Source organism: Helianthus annuus, chromosome 13, assembly GCF_002127325.2.
Source record: "Helianthus annuus cultivar XRQ/B chromosome 13, HanXRQr2.0-SUNRISE, whole genome shotgun sequence".
In the NCBI taxonomy this organism is placed as follows: domain Eukaryota; kingdom Viridiplantae; phylum Streptophyta; class Magnoliopsida; order Asterales; family Asteraceae; genus Helianthus; species Helianthus annuus.
In genome coordinates, this window is record NC_035445.2 from 159,236,161 (window position 1) to 159,253,724 (window position 17,564).

Sequence of the window (17,564 nt, forward strand, 5' to 3'; positions counted from 1 at the left end):
GTCTAAAAAGGTTTCACCGTTGTCATTTTAGTCATTTTAGTCCACTGGTTAACTCCATCCATTATTTTTGTTACAGAGAAGGGCAATTCGGTCATTTATATGACCGAATTGCTCTTCTAGTTAACAGAAATACATATAAAATGACCGAATTACCCTTCTCATTAAAAAAAATTAATGGAAGAAGTTAACCAGTGGACTAAAATGGCAACGGTGAAACCTTTTTGGACCCACAGACGAAAAATGAAACCTTTGGACTAAACTGACAAATGAAGGAACTAAAATGGCATTTAACTCTAATTTTTTAATACATAGTTTATTCACTTAGGCCAAGCAAAGAAATTGTGGGTTTGTTTATCTCCTCGGGATAAGGACCACCACACCACTTTTTTTTCACACTCACATTTTTATGCATAAGGGAAACGACATTCTGAGACATGTTCTTTACAAGAAAAATGATAGAATATAGTTATCGGAAGCCATCATGTTCACTCTAGAAATATCAAATGGTCTAAAAACCAACAATTCGCTATATCAGATATGTTACTTTGGTCCGAGTATTACAGTTTCGGTTCTCCAGGGTCTTGAACTGAGAACCGACCCAAAACCTAAGTTGACTATAAACAGGAACCCACTAGTACCGTCTTGTAACGAGTCGGGATCGGTGTCGGTTTATTATTGTCAATTAATGACAATAATGCCTCTTAATTCTCTAAAGTTAAGCTGTCACATCAGTAAAAAAACGTGTTAGACCCAGTTAGAAAAGGTTCGATGGAGGAAAATAGTTTGCAAGTTGGGATTTCTGGTGACCCTTACCTTTGGAATGGTTGAAGCCCGTTAAGGGGATGGCGAAAACTTGTTTAGGGCGTTAACAAAATGACATGACATGGGCGCGTGATTCCACGCCAGATAGCCTAAAGTTTTCAATATTAATTTTGTATTTAATTCATAGTTGTCACAATAAGTTAATCAATATTACATGCATCCCTTTTTTTAATTATAATAAAATCCTTTTCTTTTAACTTTATATATAAAATAATTCAACTCTTACATACTAATTTACAAAACCCAAATTATTTAATGTAAAAAACTGATACAAAAATTCAATGCATACATTAAAATTGAAATAAAATTAGTCAAGTATCATAAGAATATCATTTTCTCACATTAATATGAATGGCAACATAGAAACTTCATTGTATTCTTGTTTGTCGTCAATCACATACACGTATATAAAGGCCGTTTCTCAAATCGTATAAATATTTGGATTAATTATTTAAATTAAATCCAATTAAAATAAATACAAACAAGTATAGAAAATAAAGAGTTTGTAGATGCAAATGTATATCAATATCATAACAAATAAATCAACTAAACCTTAAGTAGAAACTATCGTCACAATTTGATGCTACAAAACAGAAGAGTGGTCTTTTAGGTTCAAAACTTAATCCGTTTCCCTTAAGCTTTCACTTGTAAGCCATAGTTTCTTTTGGACTATGAGCACAACATCATCTCCATCTGATTCTGATGGTGAATCCGCCACCGCAACCGTCTCCCAGTGTATTGCGGGTAAATATTTCTTCACGAAATCGATAACAGGCTTTTTGTCCCGGACGATTAGGAAGCCCGTGGGCCTCAGAATACGGTCGATCTCGATCAACAAATCTTCACCACTGCAACCTTTCTTTTCGATTATTTCGGAGAACACGTTGCTAGCGTGGAGAAGATCGTATGTACGTGGGTATGTCGAGTATGCTTCGCACCTGAAAAATGCACGCCGTGAGCAGTTTGAGTAAATGACAAACCATGTTCAGGTTGAAACGGGTCATTTAGTGTGGGTCGAAATCTAGTTATTTTGTTCAGCTCGGTCCCAGTTTGTAGGGGTGTGCGCGGTTTGGTTTGGTTTTCAGTTTTTGAAAACCATTCGGTTTTGGTTTTTTCAGTTTTAGCAACGGCTCGGTTCGGTTTATCGGTTTCTTCGGTTTTTGGAATAAATTTACGTAAGATTCAAAAATAGAAAGTATAATTTAACATTTAAGAATCTTTCTTATATGTTTACAGTTAAGTTATTATATTTAACCTTTTTAGTTAATATTGTTCAGATAAACCTAAGCTTCTAATCTATTTTTATTAGTCTCCAAAGCTTTTATTAAGACATTTGCTTTTATAATACTTTGAAAATCATTTAAGTTTTATGTTAGATATTGTTATTTTTCTTGTAGGAAATGTATAAATCATTTCAAAGATAAATAAACATGCTAATGTTTTTGTTATAAATATTTAACATTCAGGACTTAAATTAACAATTTCTAAATCAATATATATAACAAAAAATTTAGAAAATGATTGTTTAGGTTGCTCAGTTCGGTTTTTTCGGTTTTCATAAAATGAAAAATCGTAACCAAACTGTAAATTTTGGTTCGGTTTTTCGATTTTCTCCTAACCCCTACCAGTTAGGGCCTGATGCACGTGCTTGTAAATATTATAAGACAGAAATGATGGTAGCAACTATACGTACCAGTTATGAATTGAGCCGATTAAGCCTCTATCATAAATAAGCTTCAATGTGTTAGGTCCATCTTCAGGGACAACGTTCATCACCCAAACGTCTTTGTTCCCCAAAGCAGCACCGAATGAACCCAAATTTGCCTTCATGTCCATCACATTCCGTATAGTGTTTGCTGATATTTTGGGGCTTAACAGATCCCAGTAATTCTCAACCCTCTTACGCCACAGCTCCTATAAAATTATGCAAAATTTTGAGAATAGATGAACGTTTAATATGAAATAATAAGAGAGAACCGTATTTCGTTTACCGTATCCTTTTCAAACATATCACTTGAATAGCCAAAGTCAGCAAGACGAGGAGGTGGAGAAGTGAGCCTAGCTGGCCATGGAGCTAATCCGCTTCCTTTGCTTGAGTGATCATCTAAAAAACCCGAAAAACTTTAGTGTTTTGTAAAAACAAGTCCCTGTTTGACTTTTCAAGGGTCAAAAGAAAGGAAATTCACGAAAATAGCCGTAGACACACACCAATTATGAAAATAGCCACCTGAAGCATCTCTACAGACGCTACACCACCTGTTGTAGCGTCTCGTTGGATGCTTCAACCTTTTCCTTTTTTTTCTTTTCCATCACGATATTTAAATGGGTATAACTTTTTCATACAATAATATTTTTTTTTTAAATTAATACCAAATTAAAGAGAATAAATTTATCTTTAATTTGGTGTAATTTTTTTGAAAAATATTTATTGTATGAATAAGTTATGCTCATTTAAAAATCGTGGTGGAAAGGAGAAAAAGAAAAAGAAAAGCTAAAGATTATAAATAGACATAACTTTTTCATACGATACCATTTTTTAGTGTCTAGTTAGACGCTTCAACCTTTTCCTTTTTTTTCCACTACGGTTTTTAAATAGACATAACTTTTTCATACGATACCATTTTTTAAAACAATTACACCAAATTAAAGATTATAAAATTCTCTTTAATTTGGTGCAAGTTAAAAAAAAATATTGTTGTATGAAAAAGTTATGCCCGTTTAAAAATCGTGGTGAAAAAGAAAAAAAAGGCCGAGACGCTTCAGCGGGTGGTGTAGCGTTTGTAAAGACGCTTCAGGTGGCTATTTTCATAATTGGTGTGGGTCGATGGCTATTTTCGTGATTTTCCATCAAAAGAATCACTTTCAAAAGAAAACGGATATAAATGATAATGATAAAACTTACGGTCAGAGTAAGGCGTGATGCAAGCTTCCATGTTTACTCCATAAACAGCATCCGGATCATCATCCGATCGACAAAGAGGAGGTTGAGTACCAGGAGCTCTCTCCAAGTAACAATCATTAGTCAAAGGTTTGACCCAAATGACCGTTTGGTTTCTCTTCGCCGCTATTTTCCAGCACATGCGTTCAACAAGTGCACTCATCTCTTTCCATATTCTAAGATCCTCTTCATCTTGCGCGTACGCTTCAGGAGACGAGTAAGCAAAGTAGCCACCTGGTCTCAACAACCTATCTAACTCAAGTAAAAGAATACCGTCCCGTTGTAGCCAGTCGATTCTACAACGCGAACAATGCGCAAGTTCGAAAGATCGGCTGGGGTACGGAAGTCTTTTCGTTCCGAGAACACCAAGATATGCGGGAATGCCTCGTTCTAACGCGAACTGGATTTGATTCTGATGCACATCGTTAGGTGCTAACGACATTGCGATGATGTCGGATGATAGAAGATAACCACCAAAACTTGCGACACCGCAACCGACGTCGAGAACGGTTCGTAAGTTTCCTTCGTTATTCATGTTATCTTTTGAGAAGTTGAGCATCTGTTAATTAAATTGTTTATTAGAATTAGAGAATAGAAATTAAATTGTTTATTAGAATTAGAGAATAGAATAAAGTATGTTAATAAGATGTGATTAGGGCTGCAAATGAACCAAACGTTCAGCCCGTTCAGCAAACAGTTTGTGAACCGTTCGACGGAAAGTTCGTCTGTGTTCGTTCGTTTATTAGACAAACGAACACGAACACCGCGTTCGTTCATTTATTGTGTTCTATAGTTCATTAGTGTTTTTAGTTTTTATATTTTATTCAAATACTTCAAAATGAAAAATAAAATATTTAATAAGTTCATGTACGCTTCTTTGTTTTCGTTTGTTTCCATTTGTGCTCACGAACATTAGTTTGTGTTCACGAACGTTCGTTTTCGTTCATCGCCTAAAACTAACAAACAAACACAAACGAACACGAAAAAGTTCATTTCTTTGAAACGAACACGAACATAAAATCTCTTTCGGTAAGTGTTCATGAACCATTTGTGAACACATATATTTCTTAACAAACGAACACGAACAAGGTCTTGTTCGTATTCATTTGCAGCCCTAGATGTGATATAAGAACTTGTGCGAAAATATTTACGTTTGCAAGTGATTTGATGTACTTATCAGCTCCGTAGTGGAAATGTGTTCCTCCACCTGGGAATACGATCTTTTCGCCTTTTACAACCATCCAGTTTTGATCTGATTTCTCGTGTGCAAGGTGCGTATGTGGTATGTTTGCTTTCCATACTTCATCTCGGCTTTTTGGCCACTTGATCGGGACCTGCGTTAACAGATGAACCAAGAAGTGAAAAACAATACGATCATTATATCATTTCACCTAAACTCTGAAAACTAGAAAGAAATAGTCATCACAATTTTCCAATGTTGTTAGATTGTAAAGGAGGCAATTTCAACCAATTTACTTATGAAAAACAATATAAAAAAAAGGTAAATTACACTTTTCGGCCTTTTTCCTTTATGTTTATACCAAATTTAAGAGGACGTCCTTTACCTTTAAAAATGTTAGGAATCATCGTTTACGTTTTAAAAACCTTGCACGGTCTGTCCTTTGACATTAACCCAGTTAAATTTTTCAGTTAAGTCTGGTCACATAAGGGTAGTTTAGTCTTTTTTATGGTGTTTAGAGAGAGAAGAAGTGTTTATATCTCTTACTTCTTTATTTGTTTTCTTTTTATTTAATATATCTTTTTATAATAAATGGATAAAATGACTAAATTGTCCAAACTTGACTGAAAAGTTTAACCGGGTTAATGTCAAAGGACAAACAGTGGAAGGTTTTTTAAACGTAAAGGATGATTCCTGACATTTTAAAAGGTAAAGGACATCCACTAAAATCTGGTATAAACATAAAGGACGAAAAGTGTGTATTACCCAAAAAAATCAGCTTAAAAAAGTTAAACATGCCAAACGGGTCGAAATTCACTCAAAAGTATATTTTTAAGTGCAGAACGTTATATCTATTTTGTTTAAAAACTTAGATTACTATATAATAATACGTTTTTTTGTGAACATAGACACAATAACTAGTAACTACTTATAAATAATAATTAAAAAAATTGAACAAAAAACGTTTCTTGTCAATCCAACCCGTTTGACAAGGTACCATAAGCCACATGTATGACACGGTACCCAACACGTCCATTTTACACTTCTATTGAATAGAACTGCACCTTGTACCCATTTGGGGGAGGAATCAAGCAGTTAAAACGCCTTTCGGGCAGAGGGCAATGTCTTTCATAGTGTTCCATCAAAGACAAATCCAACTTCAATCTCATCTGGTAGATAAGGTGTCGGTCAAGGCAGGGTATCAGTTCAGAGTATCGATCATCACAAACCTGCACGAAAAAAAAAACAAAAAATTAAAACATAATTACTAAAGACGGGTAAAAACGTAATATTATCTGTTGAATAACTTACGGGAAAGCTTTTTGGTACAATACCATCCTCGTCATCGAGCCCGAACTTAAATTCATCTTGCTTGCCACCGAGATCAGATTCGTCATCACCGCCTAAGTAGGATGATCCGAGCTTTCTTAGAGACCGGCTACCGTACTCTATAGCGGATTCACCTTCGCTCTGAGAACCGAAATACAAATAGAGGAAAAGGAGGGCGCCTCCCACAAGAACAAAAGTAGTGAGCAAACGCTTCTTCTGAGATCCATCTGGTCTTCCTCTCATAATTAACGTTATGTTTGATACCCCACAACGTTAATCGCTTTTAAACTCAAATATGATTTACTGATCACAAGAATGATCTCATAGTTTTGGCAACGGATGATTGATCCCTGTTGTGTTTATCCAAACTATGCTTATTTTTGTCAGCTCCTCGACTGCCGGAGAATTCAAGATGATAGACTATTCCAGATACCAGATTTATCGTTCGACCAACCTGTTAAGCAAAAGGAAAACCTATCAGTATCGTATAATCATATGCAAAGTATTCTAGGCATATTATGATTAATCACTGAACCTATTAAGCTTATATAGAACTGAGAAAATAAAACTATAAAAAAATATAAAATATGCTGTTCACACCGTGTTACGTCAAAAGTCTCCATATCCGAAAAAACTTTCTACGTTTCCTTACTCAAGTACTCAACTATCTAAACCCGAGATCCGCTTCATATTAACTTGAATTATCAAACATGATAACTATACACGTCATTAATTAGAATCATAACTTCAAGATCTAATCAATTAAAGTCCAAACTAAACCATCACATTTCCAGCTCAAAAAATAACCAAATTTCACAGTCACACAAACAGATTCCACAATTACTCAACAAACTCACTATATAAGTACATATTAATGATTTCTCCACAATATATGATGTTAAAGACACAGTAAACCATACATTCAATAACACATTCACAAAACTAACACTCTACTCATAGTAAAAGTTATACAACACTCGGAACTAACTCGCACTTCTTCGCGCTACAATCCGAATACACGAAACATAAACATTGCCAACACTAATCCAAAAACAACAAATTATAACGATAACGATAACAATAACAATAACAATAACAATATCATATGCAATACCTACTCTAGGTTTAAATCAAAACACACGATTCAATCACACATTCACACTACCGACAAAAACCTAATCGAATAACAGAATCACAGAGCAATTTCACCGTCAAATCTAAACACACACAATCAGAATATCCGATCACAATATGAACGAAAACCTAATGAAATTCGAAGTGATAAAACTGCAATTTCGAATCAGATCTAAGGAATTGAGCAGTGAATACAGAGGATTTGAACTTACAGTGGTGTGAAGAATGGATCTAAGCTCTGAATTTTGCAATCGGAGTGTTGGATTTGTGGATAATGAGTGGGAAATTGTTGGCATATAAACAGAATAAAAGGGGGAGTGTAGCCTAGGGGTAGATCTGAGAGGTTCACAGTAGATGCACAAGAGTACACTGTTGGCACGCGGTGGTTTATTATTTATTATCTTTTTCGTACTTTTACAACCCTCTTGCTTTGGGTTAAGAAGAAGTTAGTAGGTTTCGTTTCCGGAGGTAAGTTTGTTTATGTTCATTTGTTTGTTAAATGAACGAATATGAACAGGACATTTTGTTTGTTAAGCTAGACGAACGGCAGAGGATCCGTTTGTTTGTTTATGTTCGTGAATGTTTAGTAATGTGTTCATTTATGTTTGTCCGTTTATGTTCATTTGTGTTTGTTCAGTTAAAGGTTTATATATGTTTTATTTTTATTTTATTGGTTTTTTTTTTTTTAATTTTGAAACATTAGTTATACTATATGCCTCCGCTAATATCCTTCATTAAATTATTTTAATTCAGGTGTTAAAGCTTAAGAAACTTCTTTTATTTTTTGTGATGTTTATGACAATTTTGTCAACTGTGTTCAGATAATTATGTTAAATACTTATTTATTTTTGGTGGATTCCTTAATCTTTATGATGAGAAATGCAGATTTTATTCTAAAATAATATATGTTTGTTTGTATTTGTTTTTGTGCATGAACGTTCATTTGTGTTCATGCATGTTCATGAACATTTTCTTTTGTTCTTGCGTGTGTTTGTGTTCGTTTACGTTCGGTAAATGTTTATGAATACGTTCATTTCCTTAATGAACGAGCATAAACAAAAAATCTCATTCGATAATCGTTCGTGAACAGTTCATGAACAAGTTCATTTCTTAATAAACGAATACGAAGAAGACCCTTTATAGCCCTAATGATACTATTGTCAAGTTCAGTTTTTTTTTTTTTAACAATTTCCAGAATTTACTTTTTGTATGAATAAGGTCCAACTTGTTAGTTAAAAAAACACGGGCACAGTGTCGGTTGGGGAAGTGGAATTCTCTTTCAGTGTAAAATGCATTTACACCTTCCCATGTGACTTCAGTTAATAAGAAGCCCCCAAATTTGGTTGATTTAAAAAACACATCCCTAGAGTTTATTGGCTCATGAATGTTTTGAGAAAGTGAGGATTTCAATTTACAATTTACATTTACAATTATATTTTAATCTATTTTTACGGGTTTCTTTAGACTTTGGATTTGGTTATTGTGTTTTATCTAATTGTTAAGGTAAAACAAAACCTTTATTGAAGTGGATTCTTGTTTGGCTATCGTTGACAACTTCTTTTATAGGAGTCAAGAGACCCAGTTTGGGTCCGTCTCGATTGTAGTGTAGCTTTGTTTTACCTCTCCTTAGGTCAAAGTGGAAACTACAATCACTAAAAGCCTGTTAGATGTTCCATGGACTTGAAGCCTTATAGACACTCGATGCTCAAGTTCATTGGGGTGTCTCAGATCATAAGCATATAATTATATTTGTATAAACGAGCAATGATATTATGCAGTGTTGTAAGAATCGGTAGACGTTAGTCGGTCAGTGAGGTACCAACTAGTGATTAATCGAGATTATTAGAGATTAATCAGGATTAATCAGATTGGGATTTTTATATGTAATTTTTAGTTTTATATATACTAACATATTTTTATATGTAATTTTTGTAAGTAGACATGTTTTAATTTAACCCCTCATTTTTTTAAGTAATTGGATAGAATTTATAAGGTTTGATCGTAATTTGATCGGAATCTGACCGGAGGAGGACCACCGTTGACCGCCTAGCGATTAACCAGTAATTACTCGGTAAACCTCCGATTAGTGATTAATCAATAACTAATCAAATCCTAGGCTGAATTTTTATAAACATGATATTATGTATAACATGATATAATATGTAACTATCAAGTAGGTGAAGGTCCACTAAAATATCTAAATGTTCACCTTTATTGAGGAGAGTGGGGATGAATTTTCACTAAACCAAAGTGGGTTTTGATGATGGGCTTGGTCGGTATGGGCTTTAGCTTGCTGGATTAGGCCCAAAATATGGTATACTATGCAAGTCCTTGAGTCTAGTATGATGTGGTGCTACACACACCGCCAGATTCAAACTATTTTTTTCGTCTATGAATAAGCACATGTCAGTGTCTTGAACATTAGTTTAGTAACTCAAGGTGGTCAAATACTTTTGCATACTCTTAGGTAAGACTTTCAAGGTACTTAGTACAGTGTTTTGCTTGCATTGGCATGACTTTTCTTTTCTTTTCAACCGCAGGTCCAATTCTTTTTATGAGTCTTCTTTCCAGACGTAAGGTCCAATTCTTGCTAGAATGCTTCTTTATGGACTCGAGGCCCGTTTTTGGACCAAAAACTTCTTTCCGGACTCAAGGCTTGGTTCTTGCTTGTCGAACTTCCCGTTGGCAAAACGTAACTAAATATAAAAGTATATCAAATACCCCTCGAGTTTAATGTTGTTTAATCATGTTAGTAGCGTTGAACATAAATGAAAAGTACTAATAAGCAACAATGTAACTGGATATAAAGGTATATGAAATACCACAACATGTATCAAATGATTAATCGAATCAAGTGGTAAATAAGAGTTGTATCACACCTCCTCCTTAAATAAGGATTTTTGTTATACTATAACCAGAACAACCGAATGAGTAGTCAGGTTGTTGTAGCATATAGCCTATACTTAGGCTATGGGGTTCGGTAATAGTGGTTTGGGTCACGAATTACTACGTAGGATCATGGAACCACCGCTACACCATCCCCTAATATCATCATTGGAAAGAAATAAAATCTTCTTTTATATTTCTCTCTACCTTCTCTCTACTTTCTCATTGTAAACTCTAGATTCTAGTAAAAGAGTCTCGTGTCCTTCTTACTCATCCACAGTTTTTCCAAGTCCAAACCCTCTGAGTCTTTATGTTTATCACCCTAGTCACCCCCTGAGTCTTATATAGATCAGTCATGCACTCCCCCATATACCAATGGCGGAACTAGAAGAAATATCCAGGGGTATCCCAATTTTTTTACGATGCATTTATAGAACGAAATTTTTTTTACCTACATTACGGGGCATGGTCGATCCTGAAAATTCAAGTGCCCTGAGCAAGCCAAAAAAAGGCCCTTAGGCCTTACCGAATTAAATTTTATAAACTAGTTTTCTTAAGTTATTAGTATTTAGGTTAACGAATCAATATTGAGCATATCACATTTTGGTTAGGCTTTATGAATTAATATTGGCAATAAGTTTTTAGATTTGAGATTGGGCTAGGTTTATTTTTAATTTTTAGATCGAAATTAAACAATTCAAGAACTCAAGAAGAAAAGAAATAAAGAATACACACAACTCACAATCAGCACAATAGCAACGACTTCAGCCAATCAGCCTGTTAGATGATTATTGTTCTGAACTGTTTTAGCAATCAGCAACGATCAATGATCATCAGCGACACCTTCAGCCCGTGTTCAGCAACTTGGTATCCTTGTTGTTCAGCGACTTCAGTGTTCAGCCCACTCGGTGCAGCAATTAGCACAACAGCAGCAGTTCAGACTTCAGCGACAATGCGACATACATCCCTCCTTCAGTCCTGCTCTGTAACACTCCATTCGTTTATTTTTATATGAATTTAACATAACTACACATTTGTAAACCCAAAACTTTGAATTGGGAATCAAACATAAGGAAAATTTTCATCAAGATAACATTATGGATAAGTTCTACTAGTTTAACAATCCCAAAACAAATATTTAAGTGTTAACTACATAAACGTTGTTTTAAACATGTTTAAGTATTCGCGGAAGCTTCAAAAGTACGTGTTCGGTTCTTCAAACATGCTTGATCGCCCTCCGGAGTGTCCCCAATATCACCTAAGGTCAAAACCACATCAAATGTTAGTTTTGATAATGTTAGAATGGGTATAAACAAGTCCCATGGGCCAAAACAACAAAAAATAAAATTTTTCCGGAGCTGGGGGGCGTCGCGTGACGCCTAGCCCCCTTTTTCACAGAATGTTGCTTAACTGTTGCTGCACATACCCAGCTCAATGTTTTATCAAATCACAACTTAAAATTTCCATAACTTATGATCCGTAAGTCCGTTTTTAGTGATTCTTTTTCCTACACGACCGTATTTAAATTACCGACGTGCCTACCACAATTATTATACCGAAAATTTGGTTTACGGGCTGAATCACTAAAATATCTAATTAAATATTCGACCCACTATATTTACACAACTTTTCTTCCATTACAATAGTAACCTTAAGTCGTTTTACCCAACATCCGTGGCTTTATATCACCGGCATTTCATTACCAATCCTATGGGTTCATGCTCTTGTGATTGTCAATGCCAAAAAGCTAAGTTTCAACATTAACACTACTCACTACACAATTATTCGACTCGTTTGGCTCGTTTATGGAATCCTCCATTATAACGACTACCAGACGTTTCTTAGTCAAATCTTGACTTATTAAATCAAATAGTGAACAATATCACTTCGACTATTATTAACCTTCATACCAAAACACTATCATGAACAATTAACATATCCAAATTACATGTTGTAATATAACAAGTTACATACCTTTAAAGCAAGCCCTTCAAACGTGCGTCCACACCGGTTTGCCCGCTCGACGCTCCGACTTCCTTTCCTATAGAGTTCAATCACTTTATGTTTAGAACTCCTTTTTAAATCATACATCGCATAATTTGCCGAAACATCTCAAATATGCGTTTTAACTTTAAATTTCAGTTTTAAGCCTTCTTTGAGGCATTTATACAAACACTTTAAGGGCAGAATTTTATATCTTTTATGTTCTAATTCATGGCTTGTCACTTAGCCTAGATTAACAAACATTGAGCTATCACATTAGAATTAAACATCTTATTTTTCAGAATTCAGTTTCTATGAATCAATTTACACTAGAATAGCCTTCTAAACCCTAGTGTTTATCATTTTCTCACAAAACCCATGAACCACCTTCAATGTGTTCATGAAATTTCCTGAATTTAGACATGATTCCACATGATGTTGTCTAGGTTTTACTCCTAGACACTATATCATCCCTATTCTATCCAAATAACAAACATGCAACATCTAATTTCAGATTTTCCAAATTCATGAGAAATCAAATCAGAGATTTTTTTTATCAAATTTTACATACCTTGTAACCCTCTTGCAGTGAGGATCACTAATCTTAGCTTGGATTTCGTTTTGGATCAGATTTGAACCTTCAATTGATGAGTTTTGTGGATATTAGGGTTTTGGAGAACCTGGTCGCCCCCTCCCTCTTGTCTGGTTCGATCTCAGCACACTAAGTGTGTTTGAGTTTTTAATTTTTTTTGTTTTATTAGTATTAGTTTCAATTTTAAACACTTTCAGCCCCTCAACTGTCATTTGGTTCTAATTTTTAGTGTTTTAACCCATTGTAAGTCACTACAAGGCCTTTACCTAACTAGGTTATTTTAATCCTAGTTAGTTCACTAGTTTATTTAGCAACATTATATTCAAAATAAATGATTTGCATTTTCGGGGTGTTACATGCTCGACGTTTGGTATCCTGCTAATGTGCCGCCCATTCAAACTTCAAAGGCTTTGGTATCCTGCTAATGGCCCATTCAAACTTCAAAGGCTTGGACTGTTATTTAGTTTGTAAACAATTTGGGCTTATTATTTAGTTTGTAATTAGCCTTATTATTTAGTTTGTAAAGAATCTCATTTGGGCTTATTATTTAGTTTGTAAACAATTTGGGCTTATTATTGGTTTGTAAACAATTTTTTTAGGGGTGTCCTCATAGTTGTTTAAGGGTGTCCTTTGTATAAAAATCGAAAAAAAAATAATATTTTACACTACCGGTAAAAGTTGAGCCATAACCCGTGCTACGGCTGGTTCTAAGCCAAGTCCGCCCCTGCCATATACCATGACTCTCTTTCAATTAATTAAAGGATTTTGATTGGTGGGGAGGAGATGATAGTGGGGGTGGTCCACACCATATAGGGTGGTGGATTAGACTATGGGGTATGGGGCGGGGGTTGGGGCGTGGGTTGGGTACAAACGCCCACGTCACCACCCCGGGTGGGCTTGGGTTTCGGCATGGCCTCTTGGGCGGGGTTTCAGCCCCGGCGTTGGGCGAGGCTACCCACATGACATGTAGGAACCTCATTGGCCAAGAGCACTAGCCATTTGAAATTGGCATTTTTTCCACGCCACCCCAGCCACGCCCCACCATACCCCTTTGAAATTGGCTTTTGGTCTTGGGTGCCCCATACTCCACGTGTCGCACCATGCCCCCAACCCACGCCCCACCATACCCAACGGTCTTAGGTTGGTGGATAAGGGTAAGGCGATATAACGCTGATGTAGAGGGTGATGGTGATCATTTGGTTCATGACCACACCACATATCCTTATTGTTAACTTAAATCTTAATATCGTTAAATATTATATAATAAAGCTTATAACAGTGTTATTTACTACCTAAATTAATAAGATTTCGTTAGATTCTGAGATTGTCCTAATAAAAAGTTAATATATAATTCATCACATGCTAGAAAATGCTATACCACAGTACGAATATATAATTTGCCAAGCAAACAAGAAACTAGAAGGATAAGACTATCCCTTTTTCATGTTTTACTGTACTCTTCAAACTCGAAGAACCCGACAAAGCAACTATGTGATGATGGGGATGCAAAGATGTATGGCCTCAAGGAAGTTAAAGCTAGTGGGACTCGATCATGTGTTGGGGAATTTTCAGAAAACCGGACGATCAGAGAGGCGTGTAATCACTCTCAGATCAAATTATTTCGGTGGTTCTCCCAAATAATTTAATCAGATACAACTCTGATTTTCAAGAAATTGAACAAGTGTATGTGTGTATGGAATTCGTCTGAACCAGGAAAAATGATCAAAAAACTATCTACAAATTTTAGGGTTGGGGATGATTAACTCTCTAGTGGCAGTTATCTCAATTTTAAATAAAACTGCCACTAAACTGCCATTATTTTCATGTTTCGAAAATATAGCATTTTCCAGAAAATTAATTTTCTGATGCAATTTAATTAATAAAATTTTAAATAAAACTGGCACTAAACTGCAATTTTAGCTCGACCACAGCCAGGGGCTCTGTCCCTTGGACCCCACCAGGTAGGGATGTTCATCGGGTTTCTCTTCGGGTTTCGGGTTGTTCGGGTTTTTCTCTGGGAAAAATTGACCCGATAACCAACCCATTTTAAAGTTCGGGTTTGGGTTAGTCGGGTTTGGGTTAGTACGGGTCGGGTTATTCGGTTTTCAGGTTTAGATGTAAAATGAAAATAAATGTTTTTTTTTTTTACAAAATATCATCAAAATTCATATTGTTACTTTAAAAATATCATCAAAGTTCAAAGATTAGTTAACAATATGCTATTATAATATTTAAAAGTCACAAAACTTAGTGTTCCATCTTTTAGTGACTCCAAATCTAAATACTTTTATAAGAAAAAAACAATAAATGTTCAGGGTTCGTGTTTCGGGTTTTTCGGGTTTGGTTGTTCGGGATTTTGGCCTGGAAAAAGTGACCTGATAACCGAACCATTTAAAGTTCGGGTTGGTCGGGTTCGGGTTTTTCGGGTATTCGCTAATTTCGGTTCGGGTGGCTTTGAATTCGGGTCGGGTTTTGGGTTTTGGATAAAAATGAATAGCCCTACCGCCCGGGTTTTCCGCCCCTTGGACCATGCTCTCAGGGGCGCTGCCCCCGGACCCCGTCAAGAGGGCGTTGGAACCCCGTAGAATACGGGCTCCGCCCGTACACTTTGAATTATGATAACTCAAAAAAGCGTGCACTCCCGCACCTCCTAACTTACTTGATGTGTATTATTATTCGCTTTGATCACCAAATCAATCTCGATTACACTAAAATATCTAACATTTTTTCTACTTTCTTCTGTTAGCGTGCAAGTGTTTCACAGTCTTCAATCTATCCAATGTCCTACAATATCTGTATGTTTGTATCCATACATATATATTGTGTACATATACACGTGTGTGTGTGTATAGTGGGACTTGATCTTGTCTATTCTGTTTTGTTAGGGTCCAAGTGTTTCTAAGGTCTTCAATCTATCCAATGTCCTACAATATTTGTATGTTTGTATCCATATATATATCTATTGTATGCATATACATGTGTGTGTGTATAGAATAGTTTTTGTACTAGTAATTAAAATTATCAATGTTATTGATACTCCTATGATGAATATGACTATGACAAACAATTATGACCTCTTTAACTATATGACTATTACCTAACTCCTGGTACTAGTTACTAGGGACATTAAACTCCAATAATCAACAAGGACCATTACATATTTAATAAGAAATACTAAAAGAATTCACAACTATTGATTTTATATGAAGTCCGGACTGATCGAAATGAGTTTCGGTTGAAACAAACTTATTTGGAAAAAAACAAAAAAATATATATCAAAATAGGTTAACACACTATGGTTGGTTATACGACGATGGTGTGTGGTGGCGGCGGCTGCAATGACGAAGATGATGGTACTGACAATTGTGATAATGGAAGTTGGCGTAGAAAAGTTCCCTACTAGAAAACAAGCCAATTGCGATTGATGATCTGTCGCAAAAGGCGTTTTGTGACTAGACATGTGGTCACAAAAAACTTTGTCGCTAATCAAATTTTGCGACCTCATTTGCGAATGGTGTTACCTTACGACTTGCGACCAGTTGTGACCACCTTATAATTTAATTTTGATTAATTATTTTTTATAATTTTTGCGATTAAAATAAGTCAGCCTCAAAATTTGCGACCATGGGGATGGCGGTGATGACTACAGTGGTAGGGCATGACTACAATAGAGGCGATGGTGACGGTGCTAATTATTGTTACGGCGGTTCTTAAAGGAGTGTATAAGAGTATAAGTATTTAGTGATTTTTTAACCTACATGTGTTACCCGTCTATATGTATATTGTATGCATGTGACACTAGGTCCCGACATCTTGAAATGACAATTACAAATTTGAAACAAACAGGAATTGTCACTTACTATACGAATAGACACACCATTAGCTATAGTCATGTCCATCTTCAAAAGTTTTCAAAATACAAATTTTATTTTCATTACATGTGTTGATTCGTTGCACATACATAACAATAACATTTTGAATGACAATGCTAGTGATTTTTTACTTTAGCACGAGAACATGAGACGATTTATGGTCTAAAAGTATCATACTTATTGTTAGTTCACGCCTTGATATATTATTTAAATTTGTTAGTTACGTATCAAAGGGGTATGGTCCTATATGCTGCACAAGCCACCCACACGCAGAGCCATACCCACACTCAACTGCCAAAACACTCAGCCTGTTCCAAGGTTCCTGTGCGGGATATATCCGCATACGCGAAACCTTGACAGCTCAGGAAAGTACATGCGCAATGTTTGGGGTGGTGTCTTCACATATAGTTTTGTGTTATATATATGAAAAGATATTGGAATGAGATTTAAAAATATATCATAAAGGCATAAAAGGTATGAGTTGATATATTACTAACAGTCTAACACATACAAACAAGTTTAGTTGGTTTTGGATGCATGATCTTACACGGGTTAATCTCAAACGGGACATGTAACCAAATTAATTAAAGATGCTATTTTTCAACAAAGTTTTTTTTAAGTACAAAATGGTTTTACAGACAAAGACACTTCCTACGCTAAATATTTAAGAAATTTGGTTTTTACATTATTATTTTATAGCTACTCAAAAAGCTCAAAATGCACTTTTTTTCTTGTCTCCTTGAGTTGTACTAACTAATTAAGCTTTTAGTTAGTGAAGAGTGTCTTATAGTCTTATTATTAAATTATTAAGGGTTGTAAACGAATCGA

At 35.3% G+C, this 17,564-nt stretch overlaps 1 protein-coding gene across 1 annotated transcript; it reads right to left on the minus strand.

Moving 5' to 3' along the window:
• Window positions 1–1,226: 1,226 nt before the first annotated feature.
• On the minus strand, window positions 1,227–7,808 carry LOC110899902 (probable methyltransferase PMT3). The gene is made up of 8 exons (XM_022146793.2): window positions 7,616–7,808; window positions 6,252–6,723; window positions 6,005–6,169; window positions 4,912–5,094; window positions 3,725–4,319; window positions 2,814–2,926; window positions 2,516–2,736; window positions 1,227–1,760 (listed from the first exon to the last, which is right to left on the minus strand). The coding sequence occupies exons 2-8, from the start codon at window positions 6,510–6,512 to the stop codon at window positions 1,442–1,444; spliced, it is 1,857 nt and encodes a 618-aa protein (XP_022002485.1). The 5' UTR covers window positions 6,513–6,723; window positions 7,616–7,808; the 3' UTR covers window positions 1,227–1,441.
• Window positions 7,809–17,564: the final 9,756 nt, after the last annotated feature.

Bases quoted from the DNA above. Each gene is read 5' to 3' on its own strand.
- LOC110899902 (XM_022146793.2), bottom strand. From the start codon at position 6,512: ATGAGAGGAAGACCAGATGGATCTCAGAAGAAGCGTTTGCTCACTACT. The intron at 5,095-6,004 runs GTGCAGTTCTAT...CTGTTAACGCAG, and splicing joins CTCCCCCAAATGGGTACAAG to GTCCCGATCAAGTGGCCAAA. The intron at 4,320-4,911 runs GTAAATATTTTC...TTTAATTAACAG, and splicing joins ACATCAAATCACTTGCAAAC to ATGCTCAACTTCTCAAAAGA.